We start from the raw sequence: 24885 nt of genomic DNA on the forward strand, positions 1-24885 counted from the left end.
TATCCTAAAAAGATATATCCTAGCCAGATAGGGTAAAGGATATATCCTAGCCAGATAGGGTTATCCCTATCTGGCTAGGATATAACCCTATCTGGCTAGGATATAACCCTATCTGGCTAGGATATAACCCTATCTGGCTAGGATTTAAGGTCAAGGTTATATCCTAGCCAGATAGGGTAAGAGTAAAGGTTATATCCTACTCAGATAGGGTAAGGGTTATATCCTAGCCAGATAGGCGTACGTCTGCATGACCAGTTCTCTTTCTAAATCTCTATCAATTGAAGATTTGACTGAATGACAAAAAAGGTGCAGACTGCAATATAATGTGAATAGTGATCCCCATGTGAATAACTCTATAGATAATAATATGTGAATAGTGATCACCATGTGAATAACTCTAGATAATAATATGTGAATAGTGATCACCATGTGAATAACTCTAGATAATAATATGTGAATAGTGATCACCATGTGAATAACTCTAGATAATAATATGTGAATAGTGATCACCATGTGAATAACTCTATAGATAATAATATGTGAATAGTGATCACCATGTGAATAACTATAGATAATAATATGTGAATAGTGATCACCATGTGAATAACTCTAGATAATAATATGTGAATAGTGATCACCATGTGAATAACTCTAGATAATAATATGTGAATAGTGATCACCATGTGAATAACTATAGATAATAATATGTGAATAGTGATCACCATGTGAATAACTCTAGATAATAATATGTGAATAGTGATCACCATGTGAATAACTAGATAATAATATGTGAATAGTGATCACCATGTGAATAACTCTAGATAATAATATGTGAATAGTGATCACCATGTGAATAACTCTAGATAATAATATGTGAATAGTGATCACCATGTGAATAACTAGATAATAATATGTGAATAGTGATCACCATGTGAATAACTCTAGATAATAATATGTGAATAGTGATCACCATGTGAATAACTCTAGATAATAATATGTGAATAGTGATCACCATGTGAATAACTCTAGATAATAATATGTGAATAGTGATCACCATGTGAAAAGCTCTATAGATAATAATATGTGAATAGTGATCACCATGTGAAAAGCTCTATATCTAAATACATTGTTTCTCTATGCTCCTCTTTTGAAATAATATTTATAATGCGCCACTGTGAAATGCATGCCGTTCATCCCTTACATTTTCAAGAAGGAACATCTGTCCAGCTGTGAAACGGAAATAATGAAATAAATACTTGTGAAAGTGGTGCAACGCTTTAGAGATGAGAGATGGTGACAACATTCAGCACTTTGGGCCATATTCAGTCAGACGGGTCTGTTGTAGTGACTTTGTCCATGACCATACATAACAGTTCATAAACCCTAGAGTAACTACACGAGTAACTACCCTAGTAACTACACAAGTAACTACACTAGAGTACCTACACTAGTAACTACCCTAGAGTAACTACACTAGAGTAACTACACAAGAGTAACTACACGAGTAACTGCACTAGAGTAACTACACTAGAGTAACTACACTAGTAACTACACTAGAGTAACTACACTGGAGTAACTACACAAGTAAATGCACTAGAGTAACTACACTAGTAACTAGCTTGTTAGTAGATTAAGTTAATGGAGGACCCTGATTGATCCCCAGGTGGACTTGAATGAGGAAGAGACAATCCTGATTATCCGCCGTCTCCACAAGGTGCTCCGCCCCTTCCTGCTCAGACGACTCAAGAAGGAGGTGGAGTCCCAGCTTCCAGAGAAGGTGAGAGGGCTTATACTATAGAAACGTTACAGTATGTAAACCACAGATACTTGGTACTGAATGATACTTGTTTTAGGCTGGGTTTCTGTACAGCACTTTGAGATATCAGCTGATGTACGAAGGGCTATATAAAATAAATTTGATTGATTGATTGATTGATACTTGATGTAAACAAACCACAGATACTTGATGTTGTAGGTGGAGTATGTCATCAAGTGTGATATGTCGGCCATCCAGAGGGTTCTGTACCGTCACATGCAGGGCAGAGGAATTCTCCTCACCGATGGATCAGAGAAAGACAAGAAGGTAGGAAGCAGAGATCCTGTTAACTCATTTTGTGACGGTCAGTTCTCTTTCTAACTATTGACCCTAATCAAGCAGCTCAGATATGTGACATTGTTATTGTGGACCTCAGGGTAGAGGAGCAAAGACCCTGATGAGCTCAGATATGTGACATTGTTATTGTGGTCCTCAGGGTAGAGGAGCAAAGACCCTTATGAGCTCAGATATGTGACATTGTTATTGTGGACCTCAGGGTAAAGGAGGAGCGAAGACCCTGATCAAGCAGCTCAGATATGTGACATTGTTATTGTGGTCCTCAGGGTAAAGGAGGAGCGAAGACCCTGATGAACACCATCATGCAGCTGAAGAAGATCTGCAACCACCCCTACATGTTCCCACACATTGAGGTACGTTACATGTTCCCACACATTGAGGTACGTTAGATGTTCTCACACATTGATGTACATTACGTGTTCACACACATTGAGGTATGTTAGTTCTAGAACCACCCCTACATGTTCACACACATTGATGTACATTACGTGTTCACACACATTGAGGTATGTTAGTTCTAGAACCACCCCTACATGTTCACACACATTGATGTACATTACGTGTTCACACACATTGTGACAGTAGATCTAGAATCACTCCTACATGTTCCATCCAACACATTGAGGTACATTAGATCTAGAACCACTCCTACATGTTCCAACACGTTGAGGTACATTAGATCTAGAACCACTCCTACATGTTCCAACACGTTGAGGTACATTCCACTCAGAACCACCTTTACATGTTCACACACATTGAGGTAGGTTACATGTTCTAACACATTGAGGTAAGTTAGTTCTAGAACCACCCCTACATGTTCCAACACATTGAGGTATGTTACATGTTCAAACACGTTGAGGTGCATTAGATCTAGAACCACCCCTACATGTTCCAACATGTTGAGGTGCATTAGATCTAGAACCACCCCTACATGTTCCTGCAGATTGAGGTACATGACATGTTCCAACACATTGAGGTACATTCGATCTAGACACCTCTACATGTTCCAATATAGAGGTACATTAGATCTAGAACCACTCCTACATGTTCCACTACATTGAGGTATGTTACATGTTCAAACACGTTGAGGTGCATTAGATCTAGAACCACCCCTACATGTTCCAACATGTTGAGGTGCATTAGATCTAGAACCACCCCTACATGTTCCTGCAGATTGAGGTACATGACATGTTCCAACACATTGAGGTACATTCGATCTAGACACCTCTACATGTTCCAATATAGAGGTACATTAGATCTAGAACCACCCCTACATGTTCCAACACATTGAGGTATGTTACATGTTCAAACACGTTGAGGTGCATTAGATCTAGAACCACCCCTACATGTTCCAACATGTTGAGGTGCATTAGATCTAGAACCACCCCTACATGTTCCTGCAGATTGAGGTACATGACATGTTCCAACACATTGAGGTACATTCGATCTAGACACCTCTACATGTTCCAATATAGAGGTACATTAGATCTAGAACCACTCCTACATGTTCCACTACATTGAGGTATGTTAGATCTAGAACCACTCCTACGTGTTCCAGCACATTGAGGTATGTTAGATCTAGAACCACTCCTACGTGTTCCAGCACATTGGGGTATGTTAGATCTAGAACCACTCCTACATGTTCCAGCACTTTGAGGTATGTTAGATCTAGAACCATTCCTACGTGTTCCAGCACATTGAGGTATGTTAGATCTAGAACCACTCCTACGTGTTCCAGCACATTGAGGTATGTTAGATCTAGAACCACTCCTACGTGTTCCAGCACATTGAGGTATGTTAGATCTAGAACCATTCCTACGTGTTCCAGCACATTGAGGTATGTTAGATCTAGAACCACTCCTACGTGTTCCAGCACATTGAGGTATGTTAGATCTAGAACCACTCCTACATGTTCCAATGTAGAGATATGTTACAATGTTCCAACACATTGAGGAACGCTAGCTTACATGCCGTAACACCCCTGATTCAAGTTACCAACGAATCAGTGTTCTGCTATGTCTAGACTTCACAGTTACTGCAGTTTTTCTATTCTGATTATGGAGTTCTGGTCATGGAATTCTGAACGCATCATGTGTCTACAGCTATTTAAATGTGTCCACATTGAATCCGGATTCCCTTTTCCTGCGCTATATTAAATTGTCAGTATGCATCCTGCAAACTGTGGAATAGGCAAAATATGATAACACAGCAACAACTTGATGGCAGTAGCTAACTACTGTAGCTAACTAGCAAGCTAACCTATGTAGTTAGCCAGCAAGCTAGCAGACACAGCTAAAGTGATTGCAAACAGGTTACCATAACTCTAGCCAAACAAAAAAATAGTTTTTTTCTAAATATTAGCTAGCTGGCTAGCATTTATGAGGCCATCAAACATATTCCTCACACGCTAGGAATGTATTTCCTCCCAACGTTATTATGAAAAGGTGCCTCTCTGTCTCAAAGTACAAGTTTTCTGAAGGCTGGTGGGCAGAGTGCTGATGACTTTGCCCACTGTATGCACTTTCCGTAGCCTGATTATGCCCAGACTGAGGAGAAATCCACACACAGTGAGAAGTAGCAGAAGTTTCATGTAAGTGTCAAGCTTAGACACGGCCTTCAACACAGACATATAAGTTGAATCAGCAGTGTTACTGCTTTTTCTGGAGCATAAACCTGACCCCACAGTCTGGCAGGGTAAGACTTGCCTGGAGGGTAGACGTCTGTCTGGCAGGGTAAGACTAGCCACCCCAGGCCTGTCTGAGATGTGACACCCAGCCACAGCCCACCATCATGGTCTTGTTTTATTGTCTCGGCAGTGAAACCTTTAATGAGTTGTTTACTAGAAGAATTCGGCAACATTTTAGTTGGTCCCAGACTGCATGCAGATGTTTCATTTGTGTCTGTTTTAATTCACACAATTCAATCTATATATATATATACATTATTTACTTAGTGGAGTTAGGATTTGTTATCTGATAACTATGTAGATGTGCCGGCTAATCACAAATAAACTCTAAGAAAATAGATTTTTAATTCAATTCTGATTTTCCACTATCTGTCTTGTCTCACAGGAGTCCTTTGCTGAGCACTTAGGCTTCCCGAACGGCGTTATAAGCGGGTAAGATATTAAGATACTCAACATTGCCCATTCAGTTATTAAACAAAACATGACTTTCCTTCAAAAGCCGAACGCTAAACACCCCAGACAACACTTTTCCCTTCTGGGACCAGATGGTTATTTATTCTCCTTGCCCTCCACCCCAGACACGAGCTGTACCGTGCATCAGGGAAGTTTGAGCTGCTGGACCGGATCCTTCCCAAGCTGCATGTCACCAACCACAGAGTTCTGCTGTTCTGTCAGATGACATCACTCATGACCATCATGGAGGACTACTTTGCTTACCGCAATTTCCTCTACTTGCGCCTCGACGGTATGTATCTCTGACCCTAACCATACCTCAATTTCCCCTACTTCAAGTCAAATCAAAGTTTATTTGTCACGTGCGCTGAACCAATAGTGCAAAAAAGGTATTAGGTTTACAATAGGTAGGTAAAGAAATAAAACAGTAAAAAGACAGGCTATATACAGTAGAGAGGCTATATACAGTAGAGGCTATATACAGTAGAGAGGCTATATACAGTAGAGGCTATATACAGTAGAGAGGCTATATAGGGTAGAGAGGCTATAAAAGTAGCGAGGCTACATACAGACACCGGTTAGTCAGACTGATTGAGGTAGGATGTACATGTAGATATGGTTAAAGTGACTATGCATATATGATAAACAGAGAGTAGCAGCAGCGTAAAAAGAAGGGTTGGGGGGGAACACAATGCAAATAGTCCGGGTAGCCATTTGATTACCTGTTCAGGAGTCTTATGGCTTGGGGGTAAAAACTGTTGAGAAGCCTTTTTGTCCAAGACTTGACACTCCGGTACCGCTTGCCATGCGGTAGCAGAGAGAACAGTCTATGACTGGGGTGGCTGGGGTCTTTGACAATTTTTAGGGCCTTCCTCTGACACCGCCTGGTGTAGATGGCAGGAGGCTTGGCCCCAGTGATGTGCTGGGCCGTACGCATTACCCTCTGCGGTGCCTTGCGGTCAGAGGCCGAGCAATTGCTCGGCAGTGATGCAAAGGCAGTGATGCAACCAGTCAGGATGCTCTCGATGTTGCAGCTGTAGAACCTTTTGAGGATCTCAGGACCCATGCCAAATCTTTTTAGTTTCTTGAGTGAGAATAGGCTTTGTCGTGCCCTCTTCACGACTGTCTTGGTGTGTGTGTACCATTCTAGTTTGTTGTTGATGTGGACACCAATGAACTTGAAGCTCTCAACCTCTCAACCTGCTCCACTACAGCCCTGTCGATGTGAATGGGGGTGTGCTCGGTCCTCTTTTTCCTCTAGTCCACAATCATCTCCTTAGTCTTGATCACGTTGAGGGAGAGGTTGTTATTCTGGCTCCACCCGGCCTGGTCTCTGACCTCCTCCCTATAGGCTGTCTCGTCGTTGTCGGTGATCAGGCCTACCACTGTCGTCTGCAAACTTAATGATGGTTTTGGAGTCGTGCCTGGCCATTCAGTCGTGGGTGAACAGGGAGTACAGAAGGGGACTGAGCATGCACCCCTGGGGAGCTCCAGTGTTGAGGATCAACGTGCAGATGTGTTGTTACCTACCCTCACCACCAGGGGGCGGCCCGTCAGGAAGTCCCGGATGGGAGGTAGGTGTTTAGTCCCAGGATCCTTTGCTTAGTGATGAGCTTTGATGGCACTATGGTGTTGAACGCTGAGCTGTAGTCAATAAATAGCATTCTCATATAAGTGTTCCTTTTGTCCATCTGTGGATCTGTTTGGGCGGTATGCAAATTGAGTGGGTCTAGGGTTTCTAGGATAATGGTGTTGATGTGAGCCATTACCAACCTTTCAAAGCACTTCATGGCTACGGATGTGAGTGCTACGGGTCTGTAATCATTCACACACACAAGCCTAGTGCGTACAAAAACATGTATCACACAAACAATCTTACATGAAGACATGATGGGGAACAGAGGAATAAATACATGTAGATTGATTGGGGAATGAAAAGCAGGTGTGCAGGGAACAAGACAAAACAAATGGATACATGAAAAATGGAGCGGCGATGGCTAGAAAACCGGTGACGTCAACCGCCGAACGCCACCCGAACAAGGAGAGGAGCCGACTTCGGCGGAAGCCGTGACAATCCGGCTCATTGTCCTCTACCTGCGTCGCTTCCTCTTGCAAATAACGGGGATGTCAGCCCTGTCGGGTGTTTGGAGAATGTCCTGTGCTTCTTACTTGTTGTAGATAAAATCTTTGTTTAATCCGAGGTGAGTGATCGCTGTCCTGAAATCCAGAAGCTATTTTCTGCCGTAAGATACGGTTGCAGAAACATTATGTACAAAATAAGTTACAAATATCGCAGAAAAAAACACATAGTAGCACAATTGGTTGGGCGCCCGTAACGGCTTTCTTCCTGGGAAGGAGAGGACCAAAGCGCAGCGTGGTAAGTGTCCATGGTTATTTAATGACAGAAACTCAACATGAACACACTACAAAACAATAAACGTGGCAAAACCCGAAACAGTCCAACCTGGTGCAGAGAACACAGAGACAGGAAACAACCACCCACACATCCCAACACAAAACAGTCCTATCTGGTGCAGAGAACACAAATACAGGAAACAACCACCCACACATCCCAACACAAAACAATCCTATCTGGTGCAGAGAACACAAAGACAGGAAACAACCACCCACACATCCCAACACAAAACAGGCTACCTAAATATGGTTCCCAATCAGAGACAATTATTAACACCTGCCTCTGAATGAGAACCATATCAGGCCAAACATAGAAATAGACAAACTAGACACACAACATAGAATGCCCACCCAGCTCACGTCCTGACCAACACTAAAACAAGGAAAACACACAAGAACTATGGTCAGAACGTGACAACTGCTGCCATTTCTTCCAGCGCCATTTTAGATTGACTTGCGCCTCGACTGTATGCATCTCTGACCCTAAACTTTAACCATACCTCACCTTCCACTACCTATGCCTATACGGTATGAAATTGTCTTAACTTTAACCTAATCCAAATGCAGCCTCCTTTACCTGCGCCTCAACAATGTTTTCACCTGTTTTCATCAGTTTATGACAGGTGTATTGAAGTACGGTGCTTGTGGTATGTGTTGCTGTGTGTTGTAGGCACCACCAAGTCTGAGGACCGTGCGGCGCTGCTGAAGAAGTTCAATGAGAAAGGTTCCCAGTACTTTGTGTTCCTACTGAGCACCAGAGCCGGGGGACTGGGCCTCAACCTGCAGGCTGCGGACACTGTGGTCATCTTTGACTCTGACTGGAACCCTCACCAGGTACACACACACACACACACACACACACAAACATTCTAGTTACCCCTGGCTAACCCTGTAGTTTCTCTGTTCTGATTGGCTCCCAGGACCTCCAAGCCCAGGACAGGGCTCATCGTATTGGTCAGAAGAACGAGGTGCGTGTTCTGCGTCTGTGTACGGTCAACAGTGTGGAGGAGAAGATCCTAGCGGCTGCTAAGTACAAACTGAACGTGGACCAGAAGGTGATTCAAGCCGGGATGTTTGACCAGAAGTCCTCCAGCCACGAGAGGAGAGCCTTTTTACAGGCCATACTGGAAACAGAAGAGCAGAATGAGGTTGGTCACGGTGGCGTGGGAATAAAGATTAAATGCAGTTCCTTGCAGGTATGTTGGAGATGTTCACACATTCACCTAGATCCATGTAACACAACTGATCTAGAGGGTTGAGCCATGTAACACAACTGATCTAGAGGGTTGAGCCATGTAACACAACTGATCTAGTGAGGACCATAAAACCAAAGTGCCCAGATACAAAAACTATTCAACAATGTTAAAACTCACCTAGCCTCATTCAACCATGCTAAAACTCACCTAGCCTCATTCAACCATGCTAAAACTCACCTAGCCTCATTCAACCATGCTAAAACAACACCTAGCCTCGTTCAACCATGCTAAAACTCACCTAGCCTCATTCAACAATGTTAAAACTCACCTAGCCTCATTCAACAATGTTAAAACTCACCTAGCCTCATTCAACCATGCTAAAACTCACCTAGCCTCTTTCAACCATGCTAAAACAACACCTAGCCTCGTTCAACCATGCTAAAACTCACTTAGCCTCGTTCAACCATGCTAAAACTAATTTAGCCTCGTTTAACCATGCTAAAACTGACTTAGCCTCGTTCAACCATGCTGAAATGACTTATTCTCATTCAACCATGTTAAAACTCACATAGCCTCGTTCAACCATGCTAAAACTCACTGACAGTATATGGAAAACGTAGATGACATGAAACCAGTTAGTTTAGGTGAGATCAGTACTGAGGAAATTCCTAAGCACACAGAATGCATACCATACCATGTTATACTATATGCATCTACAATGTGCAGCTTATTCTTGATCCATTATCCTCAACATGGTAGAAGCCTTAACAAAGCCATATAATGTGAATGTTTCTTGTGTTCTTGTGTTTTTCCTTCTAAATGAAGGAGGAAGAGAAAAGTCAGGTGGCTATGGTAATTAACAACTGTTATTTTCATCATATTGTGGCTATGGTAATTAACAACTGTTATTTTCATCATATTGTGGCTATAGTAATTAACAACTGTTATTATCATCATATTGTGGCTATAGTAATTAACAACTATTATCATCATATTGTCATCTACGCTTTCCGGCGTAACATCAGCCTGTATGAATGGCTGGCTGGCTGGCTGGCTGGCTGGCTGGCTGGCTGGCTGGCTGACTGACTGGCTGGCTGGCTTCCTGGCTGGACAGGAATAGGAGTAGGTCGGCCCCAGAGGCTGATCTAGGATCAGTTTTATATATTTTATTAAGGTTCAGGTTAAAAAAGGTTTGGACTGGGGGAGGGTAAGCTGATCTTAGATCAGTGCCCACAGCCAATTTCTATCTCGAATGGCTGGCTGACTACTGCATGGCTTTGTGAAGCCCAGTAGGGAATGCATGGAGGACGGATCGGTGTTCAATACAATACAATACACTACAGGTACAGCATACAATACTGGTCCATCATACAATACAAATATATTATACCGTACAATACAATACAGGTGCAGCATTCTATTCCAGTACAGGTACAGTACACAATACAATACAAGTACAGCATACAATACAATACAGGTACAGCATACAATATACTACAGGTACAGCATACAATACATTACAGGTACAGCATACAATACAATACAGGTGCAGCATACAATACAATACAAGTACAGCATACAATACAATACAGGTGCAGCATACAATACAATACAGGTGCAGCATACAATACAATTCAGGTGCAGCATTCTATTCCAGTACAGGTACAGTACACAATACAATACAAGTACAGCATACAATACAAATATATTATACCGTACAATACAATACAGGTGCAGCATACAATACAATACAGGTGCAGCATACAATACAATACAGGTACAGCATACAATACAATACAGGTACAGCATACAATACAATACAGGTGCAGCATTCTATTCCAGTACAGGTACAGTACACAATACAATACAAGTACAGCATACAATACAATACAGGTACAGCATACAATATACTACAGGTACAGCATACAATACATTACAGGTACAGCATACAATATACTACAGGTACAGCATACAATACATTACAGGTACAGCATACAATACAGGTACAGCATACAATACACTACAGGTACAGCATACAATACAATACAGATGCAGCATACAATACAGGTACAGCATACAATACAGGTACAACATACAATACAATACAGGTCCAGCATACAATACAGGTACAGCATACAATACAATATAATACAGGTTCAACAGACAATACAGTTATAAAATACAATACAGGTGCAGCATACAATACAATACAGGTGCAGCATACAATACAATACAGGTACAGTATACGGTACAATACAGTTACAGCATACAATGCAATACAATACAGCATACACTACAGGTACAGCAAACAATAAAATACAGGTACAGCATATAATAAAATACAGATACAGCATACAATACAGGTCCAGCAAACAATACAATACAGGTACAGCACACAATGCAATAGAATACCCTGGTACAGCATACTACAATGCAACAAAATACCCTGGTACAGCATACTACAATGCAATATAATACCATGGTACAGCATACTACAATGCAGTAGAATACCCTGGTAGAGCACACAATGCAATAGAATACCCTGGTACAGCATACTACAATGCAACAGAATACCCTGGTACAGCATACTACAATTCAGTAGAATACCCTGGTACAGCATACTACAATGCAGTAGAATACCCTGGTTCAGCATACTACAATGGAGTAGAATACCCTGGTACAGCATACAATGCAGTAGAATACCCTGGTACAGCATACAATGCAGTAGAATACCCTGGTACAGCACACTACAATGCAGTAGATTACCCTGGTACAGTGTACAATGCAGTAGAATACCCTGGTACAGCATACTACAATGCAATAGAATACCCTGGTACAGCATACAATGCAGTAGAATACCGTGGTACAGCATACAATGCAGTAGAATACCCTGGTACAGCATATTACAATGCAGTAGAATACCCTGGTACAGCACACTACAATGCAGTAGAATACCCTGGTACAGCATACAATGCAGTAGAATACCCTGGTACAGCATATTACAATGCAGTAGAATACCCTGGTACAGCACACTACAATGCAGTAGAATACCCTGGTACAGCATACAATGCAGTAGAATACCCTGGTACAGCATATTACAATGCAGTAGAATACCCTGGTACAGCACACTACAATGCAGTAGATTACCCTGGTACAGCATACTACAATGCAGTAGAATACCCTGGTACAGCATACTACAATGGAATAGAATACCCTGGTACAGCATACAATACATTAGAATACCGTGGTACAGCATACAATGCAGTAGAATACCCTGGTACAGCATACTACAATGCAGTAGAATACCCTGGTACAGCACACTACAATGCAGTAGAATACCCTGGTACAGCATACTAAATTGCAGTAGAATACCCTGGTACAGCATACTACAATGCAGTAGAATACCCTGGTACAGCATAGTACAATGCAATAGAATACCCTGGTACAGCATACAATGCAATATAATACCCTGGTACAGCATACAATGCAATAGAATACCCTGGTACAGCATACAATGCAGTAGAATACCCTGGTACAGCATACTACAATGCAGTAGAATACCCTGGTACAGCATACTACAATGCAGTAGAATACCCTGGTACAGCATACAATGCAATAGAATACCCTGGTACAGCGTACAATGCAGTAGAATACCCTGGTACAGCATACTACAATGCAATAGAATACCCTGGTACAGCATACAATGCAGTAGAATACCCTGGTACAGCATACTACAATGCAATAGAATACCCTGGTACAGCATACAATGCAGTAGAATACCCTGGTACAGCATATTACAATGCAGTAGAATACCCTGGTACAGCACACTACAATGCAGTAGATTACCCTGGTACAGCATACTACAATGCAGTAGAATACCCTGGTACAGCATACTACAATGGAATAGAATACCCTGGTACAGCATACAATGCAATAGAATACCCTGGTACAGCATACAATGCAGTAGAATACCCTGGTACAGCATACTACAATGCAGTAGAATACCCTGGTACAGCATACTACAATGCAATAGAATACCCTGGTACAGCATACAATGCAGTAGAATACCCTGGTACAGCATACTACAATGCAGTAGAATACCCTGGTACAGCACACTACAATGCAGTAGAATACCCTGGTACAGCATACATTGCAATAGAATACCCTGGTACAGCATACAATGCAGTAGAATACCCTGGTACAGCATACACTGCAATAGAATACCCTGGTACAGCATACTACAATGCAGTAGAATACCCTGGTACAGCATACTACAATGCAATAGAATACCCTGGTACAGCATACAATGCAGTAGATTACCCTGGTACAGCATACTACAATGCAGTAGAATACCCTGGTACAGCATACTACAATGGAATAGAATACCCTGGTACAGCATACAATGCAATAGAATACCCTGGTACAGCATACAATGCAGTAGAATACCCTGGTACAGCATACTACAATGCATTAGAATACCCTGGTACAGCACACTACAATGCAGTAGAATACCCTGGTACAGCATACACTGCAATAGAATACCCTGGTACAGCATACAATGCAGTAGAATACCCTGGTACAGCATACTACAATACAGTAGAATACCCTGCAATACAGGTATAAAATACAATATAGGTACATCATACAATACAATGCAGGTACAGCACAAAACACAGGTACAGTATACGGTACAATACAGTTACGGCATACAATGCAGAAACAGCATACATCTGTACTGTCTGATGTCTCGTTCTGTACTGTCTGATGTCTGTCTTTTTGTATTGTGTGTCTGTAGGAGGAAGACGAGGTGCCTGATGATGAGACTCTGAACCAGATGATCGCCCGTAATGAGGATGAGTTTGAGCTGTTCATGGTGTGAAGCACATTACATTAACAGTAGCCTTTGGTATGGTGCTTTCGAGACATTAATATGAGTTTGAATACTGACACAATAAGATCACTATAGCGTAAAGGTTAGGATTAAGGTAAAGGTTAGGGAAAGGGTAAAGGTTAAGGAAAGGGTAAAGGTTAGGATTAAGGTAAAGGTTAGGGAAAGGGTAAGGTTAGGATTAAGGTAAAGGTTAGGGTAAAGGTTAGCATTAAGGTAAAGGTTAGGGAAAGGGTTAAGGTAAAGGTTAGGGTAAAGGCTGGGATAAAGGTTAGGGAAATGGAAAGGGTAAAGGTTAGTTTAAAGGCTGGGATAAAGGCTAGGATAAAGGTTAGGGAAAGGTTAGGGTAAAGGCTGGGATAAAGGTTAGGGAAATGGAAAGGGTAAATGTTAGGGGTAAAGGCTGGGGGAAAGGTTAGGGGAAAGGTTAGGGTAAAGGCTGGGATAAAGGTTAGGGAAAGGGTAAATGTTAGGGTAAAGGTTAGGGGTAAGGTTAGGATTAAGGTAAAGGTTAGGATTAAGGTAAAGGTTAGGGAAAGGGTTAAGGTAAAGGCTGGGATAAAGGTTAGGGAAATGGAAAGGGTAAAGGTTAGGGTAAAGGCTGGGATAAAGGTTAGGGAAAGGTTAGGGTAAAGGCTGGGATAAAGGTTAGGGAAAGGGTAAAGGTTAGGGGTAAGGTTAGGGTAAAGGCTGGGATAAAGGTTAGGGAAAGGGTAAAGGTTAGGGTAAAGGCTGGGATAAAGGTTAGGGAAAGGGTAAAGGTTAGGGTAAAGGTTAAGGTTTGGGATAGGGTAAAGGTTAGGGTAAAGATTAGGATTAAGGTAAAGGTTAAAGTTTGGGATAGGGTGAAGTTTAAGGGTTAGGCTAAAGGTTAGGGTTAGAAATCAATAAAGAGTTGTTTCCTCTTTAGAGTATGGACCTGGACCGGCGGCGGGAGGACGCCAGGAACCCTAAAAGGAAGCCACGTCTGATGGAGGAGGATGAGCTGCCATCTTGGATCGTCAAGGATGACGCAGAGGTGGAGCGGCTCACCTGCGAGGAAGAGGAGGAGAAGATCTTCGGCAGAGGATCACGCAGGAGAGGCGACGTTGACTACAGCGACGCCCTGACAGAGAAACAGTGGCTCAGGGTAGGCTGGAACATATTATTTTATTCTCAATAATAACTTAATTATTTATAAAGATGAAACAAAACATAGAAACAATGACTCAGGGTTTGCCAGAATCTAATTCTTAATCCCATCAACCCCCTAGTGGTAGGGAGAGCTAAATAACCCTAAGGAATGGGACAATCCACCATCCACCGCTTCCGAGTGTATTACTCGCTAATGTTCAGTTTCTGGATAATAAAGTAGATGAGTTCAGGGCGAGGATCTCCTTCCAGAGAGACATCAGGGATTGTAACATACTCTGTTTCACAGAAACATGCTCTCTCGGGATATACTGTCTTTGTCCATACAGCCAGCTCGGTTCTCAGTATATCATGCAGACTGGAATAAAAAACTATCCAGGAAGAAGAAAGGCGGGGGTGTATGTTTCATGATTAACTACTCATGGTGTGATTGTGATAACATACATAAACTCAAGTCCTTTTTTTCACCCGACCGAGAAAACCTCACAATCAAATGTTGACCTTACTACCTACCAAGAGAATTCTCTTTGGTTATAGTCATAGCCGTGTATATTTCCCCTCAAACCGATACCACAACAGCCCACAAAGTACTACACTGGACTTTATGCAAACTGGATTACACATATCCTGAGGCCACATTTGTTGTAGCTGGGGATTTTAATAAAGCAAATTTAAGAAAAAACACTATCGAAGTTCTATCAACTTATTGACTGTAGTACTCACGCTGCTAAGACACTCGACCACTGCTACTCCAACTTCTGGGATGCATACAATGTCCTCCCCCGCCCTCCCTTCAGCAATCACATCTCCATTTTGCTCCGTGCTAATGCTCGTCTGAATCCACGCTGCAAGATTGTTTTGATCACGCAGACTGGGATATGTTCCGGGTAGCCTCTGAGAATTACATTGACAAATGCACTGATTTGGTGACTGAGTTTATCAGGAAGTGTATAGGGGATGTTGTACCCACTGTGATTGTTAAAACCTACCCTAACCAGAAACTGTGGAAATCGCATTTCACCATGGCAAGGTGACTGGGAATATGGCCGAATACAAACAGGGTAGTTTTTCACTCTGTAGGCAATCAAACAGGAAAAACGTCATTCTAGATACTAAGTGGAGTCACAATTCAACGGCTCAGACACGAGACGTATGTGGCGGGGTCTACAGACAATCACGGACTACAAAACAAAAACCAGCCACTTCGCGGAAACCGACATCTTCCTTCCAGGCAAGCTAAACACCTTCTTTGCCCGCTTTGAGGATAACACACTGCCACTGACGTGGCCTGCTACCAAGGATTGTGGGCTCTCCTTCTACGTGGCCGACGTGAGTAAGACATTTAAATGTGTTAACCCTCGCAAGGCTGCCGGCCAAGACCGCATCCTTAGCCGCGTCCTCAGTGCATGCACAGACCAGCTGGCTGGAGTGTTTACGGACATATTCAATCTCTCCCTATCCCAGTCTGCTGTCCCCACGCTCCGTATCACTCACTTCTGTCATCATGAAGAGCTTTGAAAGCCTAGTTAATGATCATATCACCCTACCTGGCATCCTATACCCACTTAAATTTGCTTACCACCCCAATAGATCCACAGACGATGCAATCACACTGCACACTAGCCATATCCCATCTGGACAAGAGGAATACCTATGTAAGAATGCTGTTCATTGACTACAGCTCAGCATTCAACACCATAGTACCCTCCAAGCTCATAATTTAGCTTGTGGCCCTGGGTCTGAACCGCGCCCTGTGCAACTGGGTCATGGACTTCCTGATGGGCCGCCCCCATCAGGTTGGAAACAACACCTCCACTTTGCTGATCCTCAACACTGGGGACCCCAAGGGTGCGTTCTGAGCCCTCTCCTGTACTCCATGTCCACCTGCGTGGGTGAACAGGGAAGGGAGTACAGGAGAGGGCTCAGAACGCCTCCAACTCAATCATCAAGTTTGCAGACGACACAACAGTAGTAGGCCTGATTACCAACAATGATGAGACGGCCTACAGAGAGGAGATGAGGGTATAGGGAGTGTGGTGCCAGGAAGGAAAAAAATCGACAAAACAAAGGAGCTCATCGTGGACATCAGGAAACTGCAGAGGGAGCACGCCCCTGTCCACATCGACGGGACCGCAGTGGAGCAGGTGGAAAGTTTTAAGTTTCTCTGTGTGATGCCCAAAGCATCATCAGTGGCAAACTACCTACCCTCCAGGACACCTACAGCACCCAATGTCACAGGAAGGCCAAAAAGATAATCAAGGACAACAACTACCCGAGCCACTGCCTGTTCACCCCGCTATCATCTAGAAGGTGAGGTCAGTACAGGTGCATCGAAGCTGGTACCGAAGCTGTTTTTCAGTCTATCTCAAGGCCATCAGACTGTTAAATAGCAATGACTAGGCGGGTATCACCTGGTTACTTAACCCTGCACGTTAGAGGATGCTGCCCCATATACAAAGACTTGAAATCACTGGCCACTTTAACTTCTTGACGCTACCCATCCCGTTAGCGGGATCATTTTCGCCAGCAACCGCTGAATAGCATAGCGCAACAGTCAAATAATATTACTAAAAAATAATATATATTCATGAAATCACAAGTGCAATATTGCAAAACACAGCTCAGCCTTTTGTTAATCCACCTGTCGTCTCAGATTTAGAAATAATGCTTTACAGCGAAAGCATTCCAAACGTTTGTGTAAGTTTATCGACAGCATAACATAACATTATGTACACTAAGCATTAAGTAGCTAGGTCACGAAAATCAGAAAAGCAATCAAATTAATCGTTTACCTTTGATGATCTTCGGATGTTTTCACTCACGAGACTCCCAGTTACACAACACATGTTCCTTTTGTTCCATAAAGATTATTTTATACCCAAAATACCACCGTTTGTTTGTTGCGTTATGTTCAGAAATCCACAGGAAAGAGCGGTCACGACAACGCAGACGTATATTCCAAATAATATCCATAATGTCCACAGACGCATGTCAAACGTTTTTTTATAATCAATCCTCAGGTATGTTTTAAAATATATATTTGATAATATATCAACCGGGTGTGTAGGTTTTACAATAACACCAGGAGAAACAATGGCCGCTTTACTCTGTAGCGCAAAACTCACTCTGAGAGCCCCCACCCATCCACTTACGCAATGTGATCTTTCACGCTCATTCTTCAAAATAAAAGCCTGAAACTATGTCTAAAGACTGTTGACACCTTAGGGAAGCCATAGAAAAAGGAATCTGGTTGATATCTCTTTAAATGGAGGATAGGCATGCATAGGAACAGAGAGGTTTCGAAATAAGAGGCACTTCCTGATTGGATTTTCCTCAGGTTTTTGCCTGCAATATCAGTTCTGTTATACTCACGGACAATATTTTTACAGTTTTGGAAACTTTAGAGTGTTTTCAATCCTAATCTGACAATTATATGCATATTCTAGTTTCTGGGGCTGAGAAATAGGCAGTTTCAAATGGGTACGTTTTTTAGCCAAAAACGAAGGTACTGCCCCCTACACGCAAAAGGTTAATAATGGAACACTAGTCACTAATAATGTTTACATTGTGGCAGACCAGGGGATTGGGTCAAAACGTTTACACAGATCAGACAAAGTAGGATTAGCTCAGTTTCAAAGGTGTTTATTCAAATAATAGTCCAAAAGAAAAGAATAGGTCTCCCCCAAGAGACCTTCTCCGGGATACCTTCTGCTGGGCTTCGGGTCCCCAACTATACAGGAGTCCTTTCCTCCCCCAGTCTCTTCCCTGTGTGCTGCTCTTCTGGCAGCTTCATGGGAGTTGTATAGCTGGTGAGCAATCAGCCCTTGATTACTCCCCAATCAGCCCCAATTAGTCCTGGCCGGAGAGCCCGTCGAGACCTGGCACGTCCAGCAGATGGAGCCATCACCTCGTGATGTATACTCCGTCTGTCACCAGGCCTCGACGAGTCTCCCCCTGGTGGCTGACCTGCTGTACGCCACAACATATTTTTGCTTTACTCATCTCATATGTATATACTTTATTCTATACTGTATTTTAGTCAATGCCACTCCAAAATTTCTCATCTAATATTTATATATTCATTTATTATTTTACTTTTAGGTTGTTTGTATTGTTGTGAAAATGGTTAGATATTACTGCACTATTTCTGCACAGCTAGAAACCCAAGCGTTTCGCTTCACCCGCAATATCATCTGCTAAACATGTTTGTGGCAAATACAATTTGATTTGATTTGAAGCAGGACTTTAATTTCAAAATACCAGTTTGACAGGTTTAATTTTCTGCCATTTCTTGGGGATTAATTATTAATCAGTGGAAGCAAATAAAACCACTGTTCTGAACTAATATTTATACCAAATGTTTTAGGGTCTGTACTCAGGTCAGCTACATAGCTGTACGTCCATAGTACATGTCTTTTACCAAATGTTTTAGGGTCTGTACTCAGGTCAGCTACATAGCTGTACGTCCATAGTACATGTCTTTTACATGTCTTTTACCAAATGTGTTAGGGTCTATACGCAGGTCAAATAAATAGCTGTACATCCATACTACAGGTATTTTACCAAATGTGTTAGGGTCTATACGCAGGTCAAATATATAGCTGTACATCCATACTACAGGTCTTTTACCAAATGTGTTAGAGTCTATACGCAGGTCAAATATATAGCTGTACATCCATACTACAGGTCTTTTACCAAATGTGTTAGGGTCTATACTCAGGTCAGCTACATAGCTGTACGTCCATAGTACAGGTCTTTTACCAAATGTGTTAGGGTCTATACACAGATCAGCTACATAGCTGTACAACTCTTGCGTTGTATTGGCTGTGTACTTAGGGTCGTTGTCCTGTTGGAAGGTGAACCTTCACCCCAGTCTGAGGTCCTGAGCGCTCTGGAGCAGGTTTTCATCAACAATCTCTCTGTACTTTGCTCTGTTCATCTTTCCCTTGATACTGACTAGTTTCCCAGTCCCTGCCGCTGAAAAAGATCCCCACAGCATGATGCTGCCACTTCCATGCTTCAACGTAGGGATGGTGACAGGTTTCCTCCAGACATGACGCTTAGTATTCAGGTCAAAGAGAGCAATCTTGGTTTCATCAGATCAGAGAATATTGTTTCTCATGGTCTGAGAGTCGCCTTAGATGCCTTTTGGCAAACTCCAAGCGAGCTGTCATGTTTCTTTTACCGAGGGGTGGCTTCCGGTTGTCCTTCTGGAAGGTTCTACCATCTCCACAGAGGAACTCTGGAGCTATGTCAGAGTGACCATCAGGTTCTTGGTCACCTCCCTGACCAATGCCCTTTGCCCCCGATTACTCAGTTTGGCTGGGCGGCCAGCTCTAGGAAGAGTCTTGGTGGTTCCAAACTTCTTCCATTTAATAATGATGGAGGCCGCTGTGTTTTTGGGGACCTTCAATGCTGCAGAATTGTTTTGGTACCCTTCCCCAGATCTGTGCCCCGACACAATCCTGTCTCGGAGCTCTACGGACAATTAATTCGACCTCATGGCCTGTTTTTTGCTCTGACTTGCCCTGTTAACTGTGGGACCTTATATAGACAGGTGTATGCCTTTCCAAATCATGTCAGATCAATTGAATTTACCACAAGTGGTAGACACATTTCAAGTTTGATCATTGGAAACTCAATACCAAACAGGCCCCCATTAACATCGACAGGGCTGAAGTGGAGTTTCTTGGTTTCCAAATCACCAAAGTCCAAACACACCAAGACAGTTGTGAAGAGGGCACGACAACACCTTTTTCCCCTCAGGAGACTTAAAGGATTTGGCATGGGTCCCCAGATCCTCAAACAATTCTACAGCTGCACCATTGAGAGCATCCTGACCGGTTGATTCACCGCCTGGTATGGCAACTGCAGAGGGTAGTGCATAAGGCCCAATACATCACTGGGGCCAAGTTTCATAGCATCCAGGACCTATATACTAGGCAGTGTCAAAGGAAGGCCCAAAAAATTGTCAAAGACACCAGTCACCCAAGTCACAGACTGGTCTCTCTGCTACCGCACGGTATGTGGTACTGGAACGCCAAGTCTTGGACCAAAAAGCTCCTTAACAGCTTTTACCCCCAAGCCATAAGACTGCAGAACAATTGATCAAATGGCCACCCGGACTATTTATATTGACCCCCCCCCCCCCCTCCTTTGTTTTTACACTGCTGCTACTCGCTGTTTATTATCTATGTATAGTCACTTTACAAATTACCTCAACTAACTGGTGCCCCCTTCACATTGAATCGGTACCGGTACCCCCTGTCTATAGCCTCGTTATTGTTATGTCATTTTATTGTGTTACTTTTTGATTTTATAAAAAAAATATAGACTTTCGTTTATTTCGTAAATATTTTCTTAAATCTATTTCTTGAACTGCATTGTTGGTTGTTGCAACGAGCAGTCCCGTATCCGGGAGCGTAATTATAGCCTCAAGCTCATTAGCATAACGCAACGTTAACTATTCATGAAAATCGCAAATGAAATAAATATATTGGCTCACAAGCTTAGCCTTTTGTTAACAACACTGTCATCTCAGATTTTCAAAAAATGCTTTTCAACCATAGCTACACAAGCATTTGTGTAAGAGTATTGATAGCTAGCATAGCATTAAGCCTAGCATTCAGCAGGCAACATTTTCACAAAAACAAGAAAAGCATTCAAATAAAATAATTTACCTTTGAAGAACTTCGGATGTTTTCAATGAGGAGACTCTCAATTAGATAGCAAATGTTCAGTTTTTCCCAAAATATTATTTGTGTAGGAGAAATCACTCCGTTTTGTTCATCACGTTTGGCTAAGAAAAAAACCTGAAAATTCAGTCATTACAACGGCAAACTTTTTTCCAAATTAACTCCATAATATCGACAGAAACATGGCAAACGTTGTTTAGAATCAATCCTCAAGGTGTTTTTCACATATCTATTGGATGATAAATCACTCGTGGCAGTTTGGTTTCTCCTTCAAAATGAAAAAATGCACGCACCTGGAGATTACGCAATAGTTTCGACGGAGGACACCGAGCGGACACCTGGTAAATGTAGTCTCTTATGGTCAATTTTCCAATGATATGCCTACAAATACGTCACAATGCTGCAAACACCTTGGGGAAACGACAGAAAGTGTAGGCTCATTCCTTGCGCATTCACAGCCATATAAGGAGACATTGGAACACAGCGCATTCAAAATCTGGCTCACTTCCTGTATGAAATTTCATCTTGGTTTCGCCTGTAGCAGGCGAAACCAAGATAATATCTTTGCAGTTTTGGAAACGTCAGAGTGTTTTCTTTCCAAAGCTGTCAATTATATGCATAGTCGAGCATCTTTTCGTGACAAAATATCTTGTTTAAAACGGGAACGTTTTTCATCCAAAAATGAAATACTGCCCCCAGAGGTTCAAGAGGTTAAGGGCTTGTAAGTAACTATTTCATGGTAAGGTGTATACTTGTTGTATTCGGCGCATGTGACAAATACAATTTGATTTGATTTGAGTCTCATAGCAAAGGTGCTGAATAATTATGTAAATAAGTTATTTGTTTCTTATTTAAAATACATTTACAAAAAGGTCTAACCTGTTTTTGCTTTGTCATTATTGGGTATTGTGTTTAGATTGATGAGGAAAACATTTAATTTAATACATTTTAGAATAAGGCTGTACCGTAAAACAAAATGTGGAAAAAGTCAAGGGGTCTGAATACTTTCAGTTTCATAACTAGAAGTCCTACGAACACATGCTTAATACTGTTAGACAGGTAAGAATTGTGGGATTCTGAAACAATGTGACTACTACAGCTGCACATTTGTTCTTAGCTCATTAGTTCAGTCTGTAACCAGAACAATGGGAAGGACAGCTACAGTATATGAGTGCATTTTTATCTGTGTGTCGCCCTCTACAGGCAGTAGAGGATGGTAACCTGGAGGAAATGGAGGAAGAGATCCGTCTGAAGAAGTCGAGGAAGAGGAGGAGACGAGGGGAGAAGGACGGGGGGAGGGAAGAGGGAGGAGAGAAGGCAAAGAAGAGGCGTGGACGTCCCCCTGCCGAGAAGCTGTCCCCCAACCCCCCCAAACTCACTAAACAGATGAACGCCATCATCGACACCGTCATCAACTACAGAGACAGGTAAGAGAACCATAGCAGGAGAGAGTGGTGATACCCCCAACCAGTCCTCTAGTACCTGGGTTGCAGCAATAGTATCCCTGATTCAATTATTGAGAGTTGTGATAGTGTTTAGCCAGTATTCCTCTGAGGTTCCTATATCATTATCATCCTCTCGGGTTCCCATTTCAGTATCATGCTCTGTCCTCTGGGGTTCCTATATCAGTATCATGCTCTGTCCTCTGGGGTTCCTATATCAGTATCATGCTCTGTCCTCTGGGGTTCCTATATCAGTATCGTCCTCTGGGGTTCCTATATCAGTATTGTCCTCTGGGGTTCCTATATCAGTATCATGCTCTGTCCTCTGGGGTTCCTATATCAGTATCATGCTCTGTCCTCTGGGGTTCCTATATCAGTATCGTCCTCTGGGGTTCCTATATCAGTATCATGCTCTGTCCTCTGGGGTTCCTATATCAGTATCATGCTCTGTCCTCTGGGGTTCCTATATCAGTATCATGCTCTGTCCTCTGGGGTTCCTATATCAGTACCATGCTCTGTCCTCTGGGGTTCCTATATCAGTATCATGCTCTGTCCTCTGGGGTTCCTATATCAGTATCATTCTCTGGGGTTCCTATATCAGTATCATTCTCTGTCCTCTGGGGTTCCTATATCAGTATCATCCTCTGGGGTTCCTATATCAGTATCATGCTCTGTCCTCTGGGGTTCCTATATCAGTATCGTCCTCTGGGGTTCCTATATCAGTATCATGCTCTGTCCTCTGGGGTTCCTATATCAGTATCATGCTCTGTCCACTGGGGTTCCTATATCAGTATCATGCTCTGTCCTCTGGGGTTCCTATATCAGTATCATTCTCTGGGGTTCCTATATCAGTATCATTCTCTGTCCTCTGGGGTTCCTATATCAGTATCATGCTCTGGGGTTCCTATATCAGTATCATGCTCTGGGGTTCCTATATCAGTATCATACTCTGGGGTTCCTATATCAGTATCATGCTCTGTGCTCTGGGGTTCCTATATCAGTATCATGCTCTGTCCTCTGGGGTTCCTATATCAGTATCGTCCTCTGGGGTTCCTATATCAGTATCGTCCTCTGGGGTTCCTATATCAGTATCGTCCTCTGGGGTTCCTATATCAGTATCATGCTCTGGGGTTCCAATATCAGTATCGTCCTCTGGGGTTCCTATATCAGTATTGTCCTCTGGGGTTCCTATATCAGTATCATGCTCTGGGGTTCCTATATCGGTATCATGCTCTGGGGTTCCTATATCAGTATCATGCTCTGGGGTTCCTATATCAGTATCGTCCTCTGGGGTTCCTATATCAGTATTGTCCTCTGGGGTTCCTATATCAGTATCATGCTCTGGGGTTCCTATATCAGTATCATGCTCTGTCCTCTGGGGTTCCTATATCAGTATCGTCCTCTGGGGTTCCTATATCAGTATCATGCTCTGTCCTCTGGGGTTCCTATATCAGTATCATGCTCTGTCCACTGGGGTTCCTATATCAGTATCATGCTCTGTCCTCTGGGGTTCCTATATCAGTATCATTCTCTGGGGTTCCTATATCAGTATCATTCTCTGTCCTCTGGGGTTCCTATATCAGTATCATGCTCTGGGGTTCCTATATCAGTATCATGCTCTGGGGTTCCTATATCAGTATCATGCTCTGGGGTTCCTATATCAGTATCATACTCTGGGGTTCCTATATCAGTATCATGCTCTGTGCTCTGGGGTTCCTATATCAGTATCATGCTCTGTCCTCTGGGGTTCCTATATCAGTATCGTCCTCTGGGGTTCCTATATCAGTATCGTCCTCTGGGGTTCCTATATCAGTATCATGCTCTGGGGTTCCAATATCAGTATCGTCCTCTGGGGTTCCTATATCA

The 24885-nt window shown here is 42.6% G+C and overlaps 1 protein-coding gene across 17 annotated transcripts in view; it reads left to right on the forward strand.

Moving 5' to 3' along the window:
* smarca2 (SWI/SNF related BAF chromatin remodeling complex subunit ATPase 2) overlaps window positions 1-24885 on the forward strand; it is a 168129-nt gene that overhangs the window by 87167 nt on the left and 56077 nt on the right. For 6 of the 17 annotated variants that reach the window (XM_090191295.1, XM_090191301.1, XM_090191296.1 and 3 more), the window contains 11 exons: window positions 1664-1777; window positions 1976-2083; window positions 2380-2493; window positions 5185-5231; window positions 5378-5544; window positions 8338-8501; window positions 8588-8863; window positions 9689-9715; window positions 13659-13736; window positions 14662-14880; window positions 22781-23004. In XM_090191295.1, the coding sequence (XP_090047421.1) occupies window positions 1664-1777; window positions 1976-2083; window positions 2380-2493; window positions 5185-5231; window positions 5378-5544; window positions 8338-8501; window positions 8588-8863; window positions 9689-9715; window positions 13659-13736; window positions 14662-14880; window positions 22781-23004 (1538 nt within the window). The remainder of the gene's footprint in view (window positions 1-1663; window positions 1778-1975; window positions 2084-2379; window positions 2494-5184; window positions 5232-5377; window positions 5545-8337; window positions 8502-8587; window positions 8864-9688; window positions 9716-13658; window positions 13737-14661; window positions 14881-22780; window positions 23005-24885) is intronic. The other 11 variants (XM_090191297.1, XM_090191305.1, XM_090191310.1 and 8 more) reach the window with 5 other exon arrangements.

The sequence above is a fragment of the Oncorhynchus mykiss genome, chromosome 11 (assembly GCF_057628025.1).
Source record: "Oncorhynchus mykiss isolate SJ-2025 chromosome 11, ASM5762802v1, whole genome shotgun sequence".
Taxonomy (NCBI): Eukaryota; Metazoa; Chordata; class Actinopteri; order Salmoniformes; family Salmonidae; genus Oncorhynchus; species Oncorhynchus mykiss.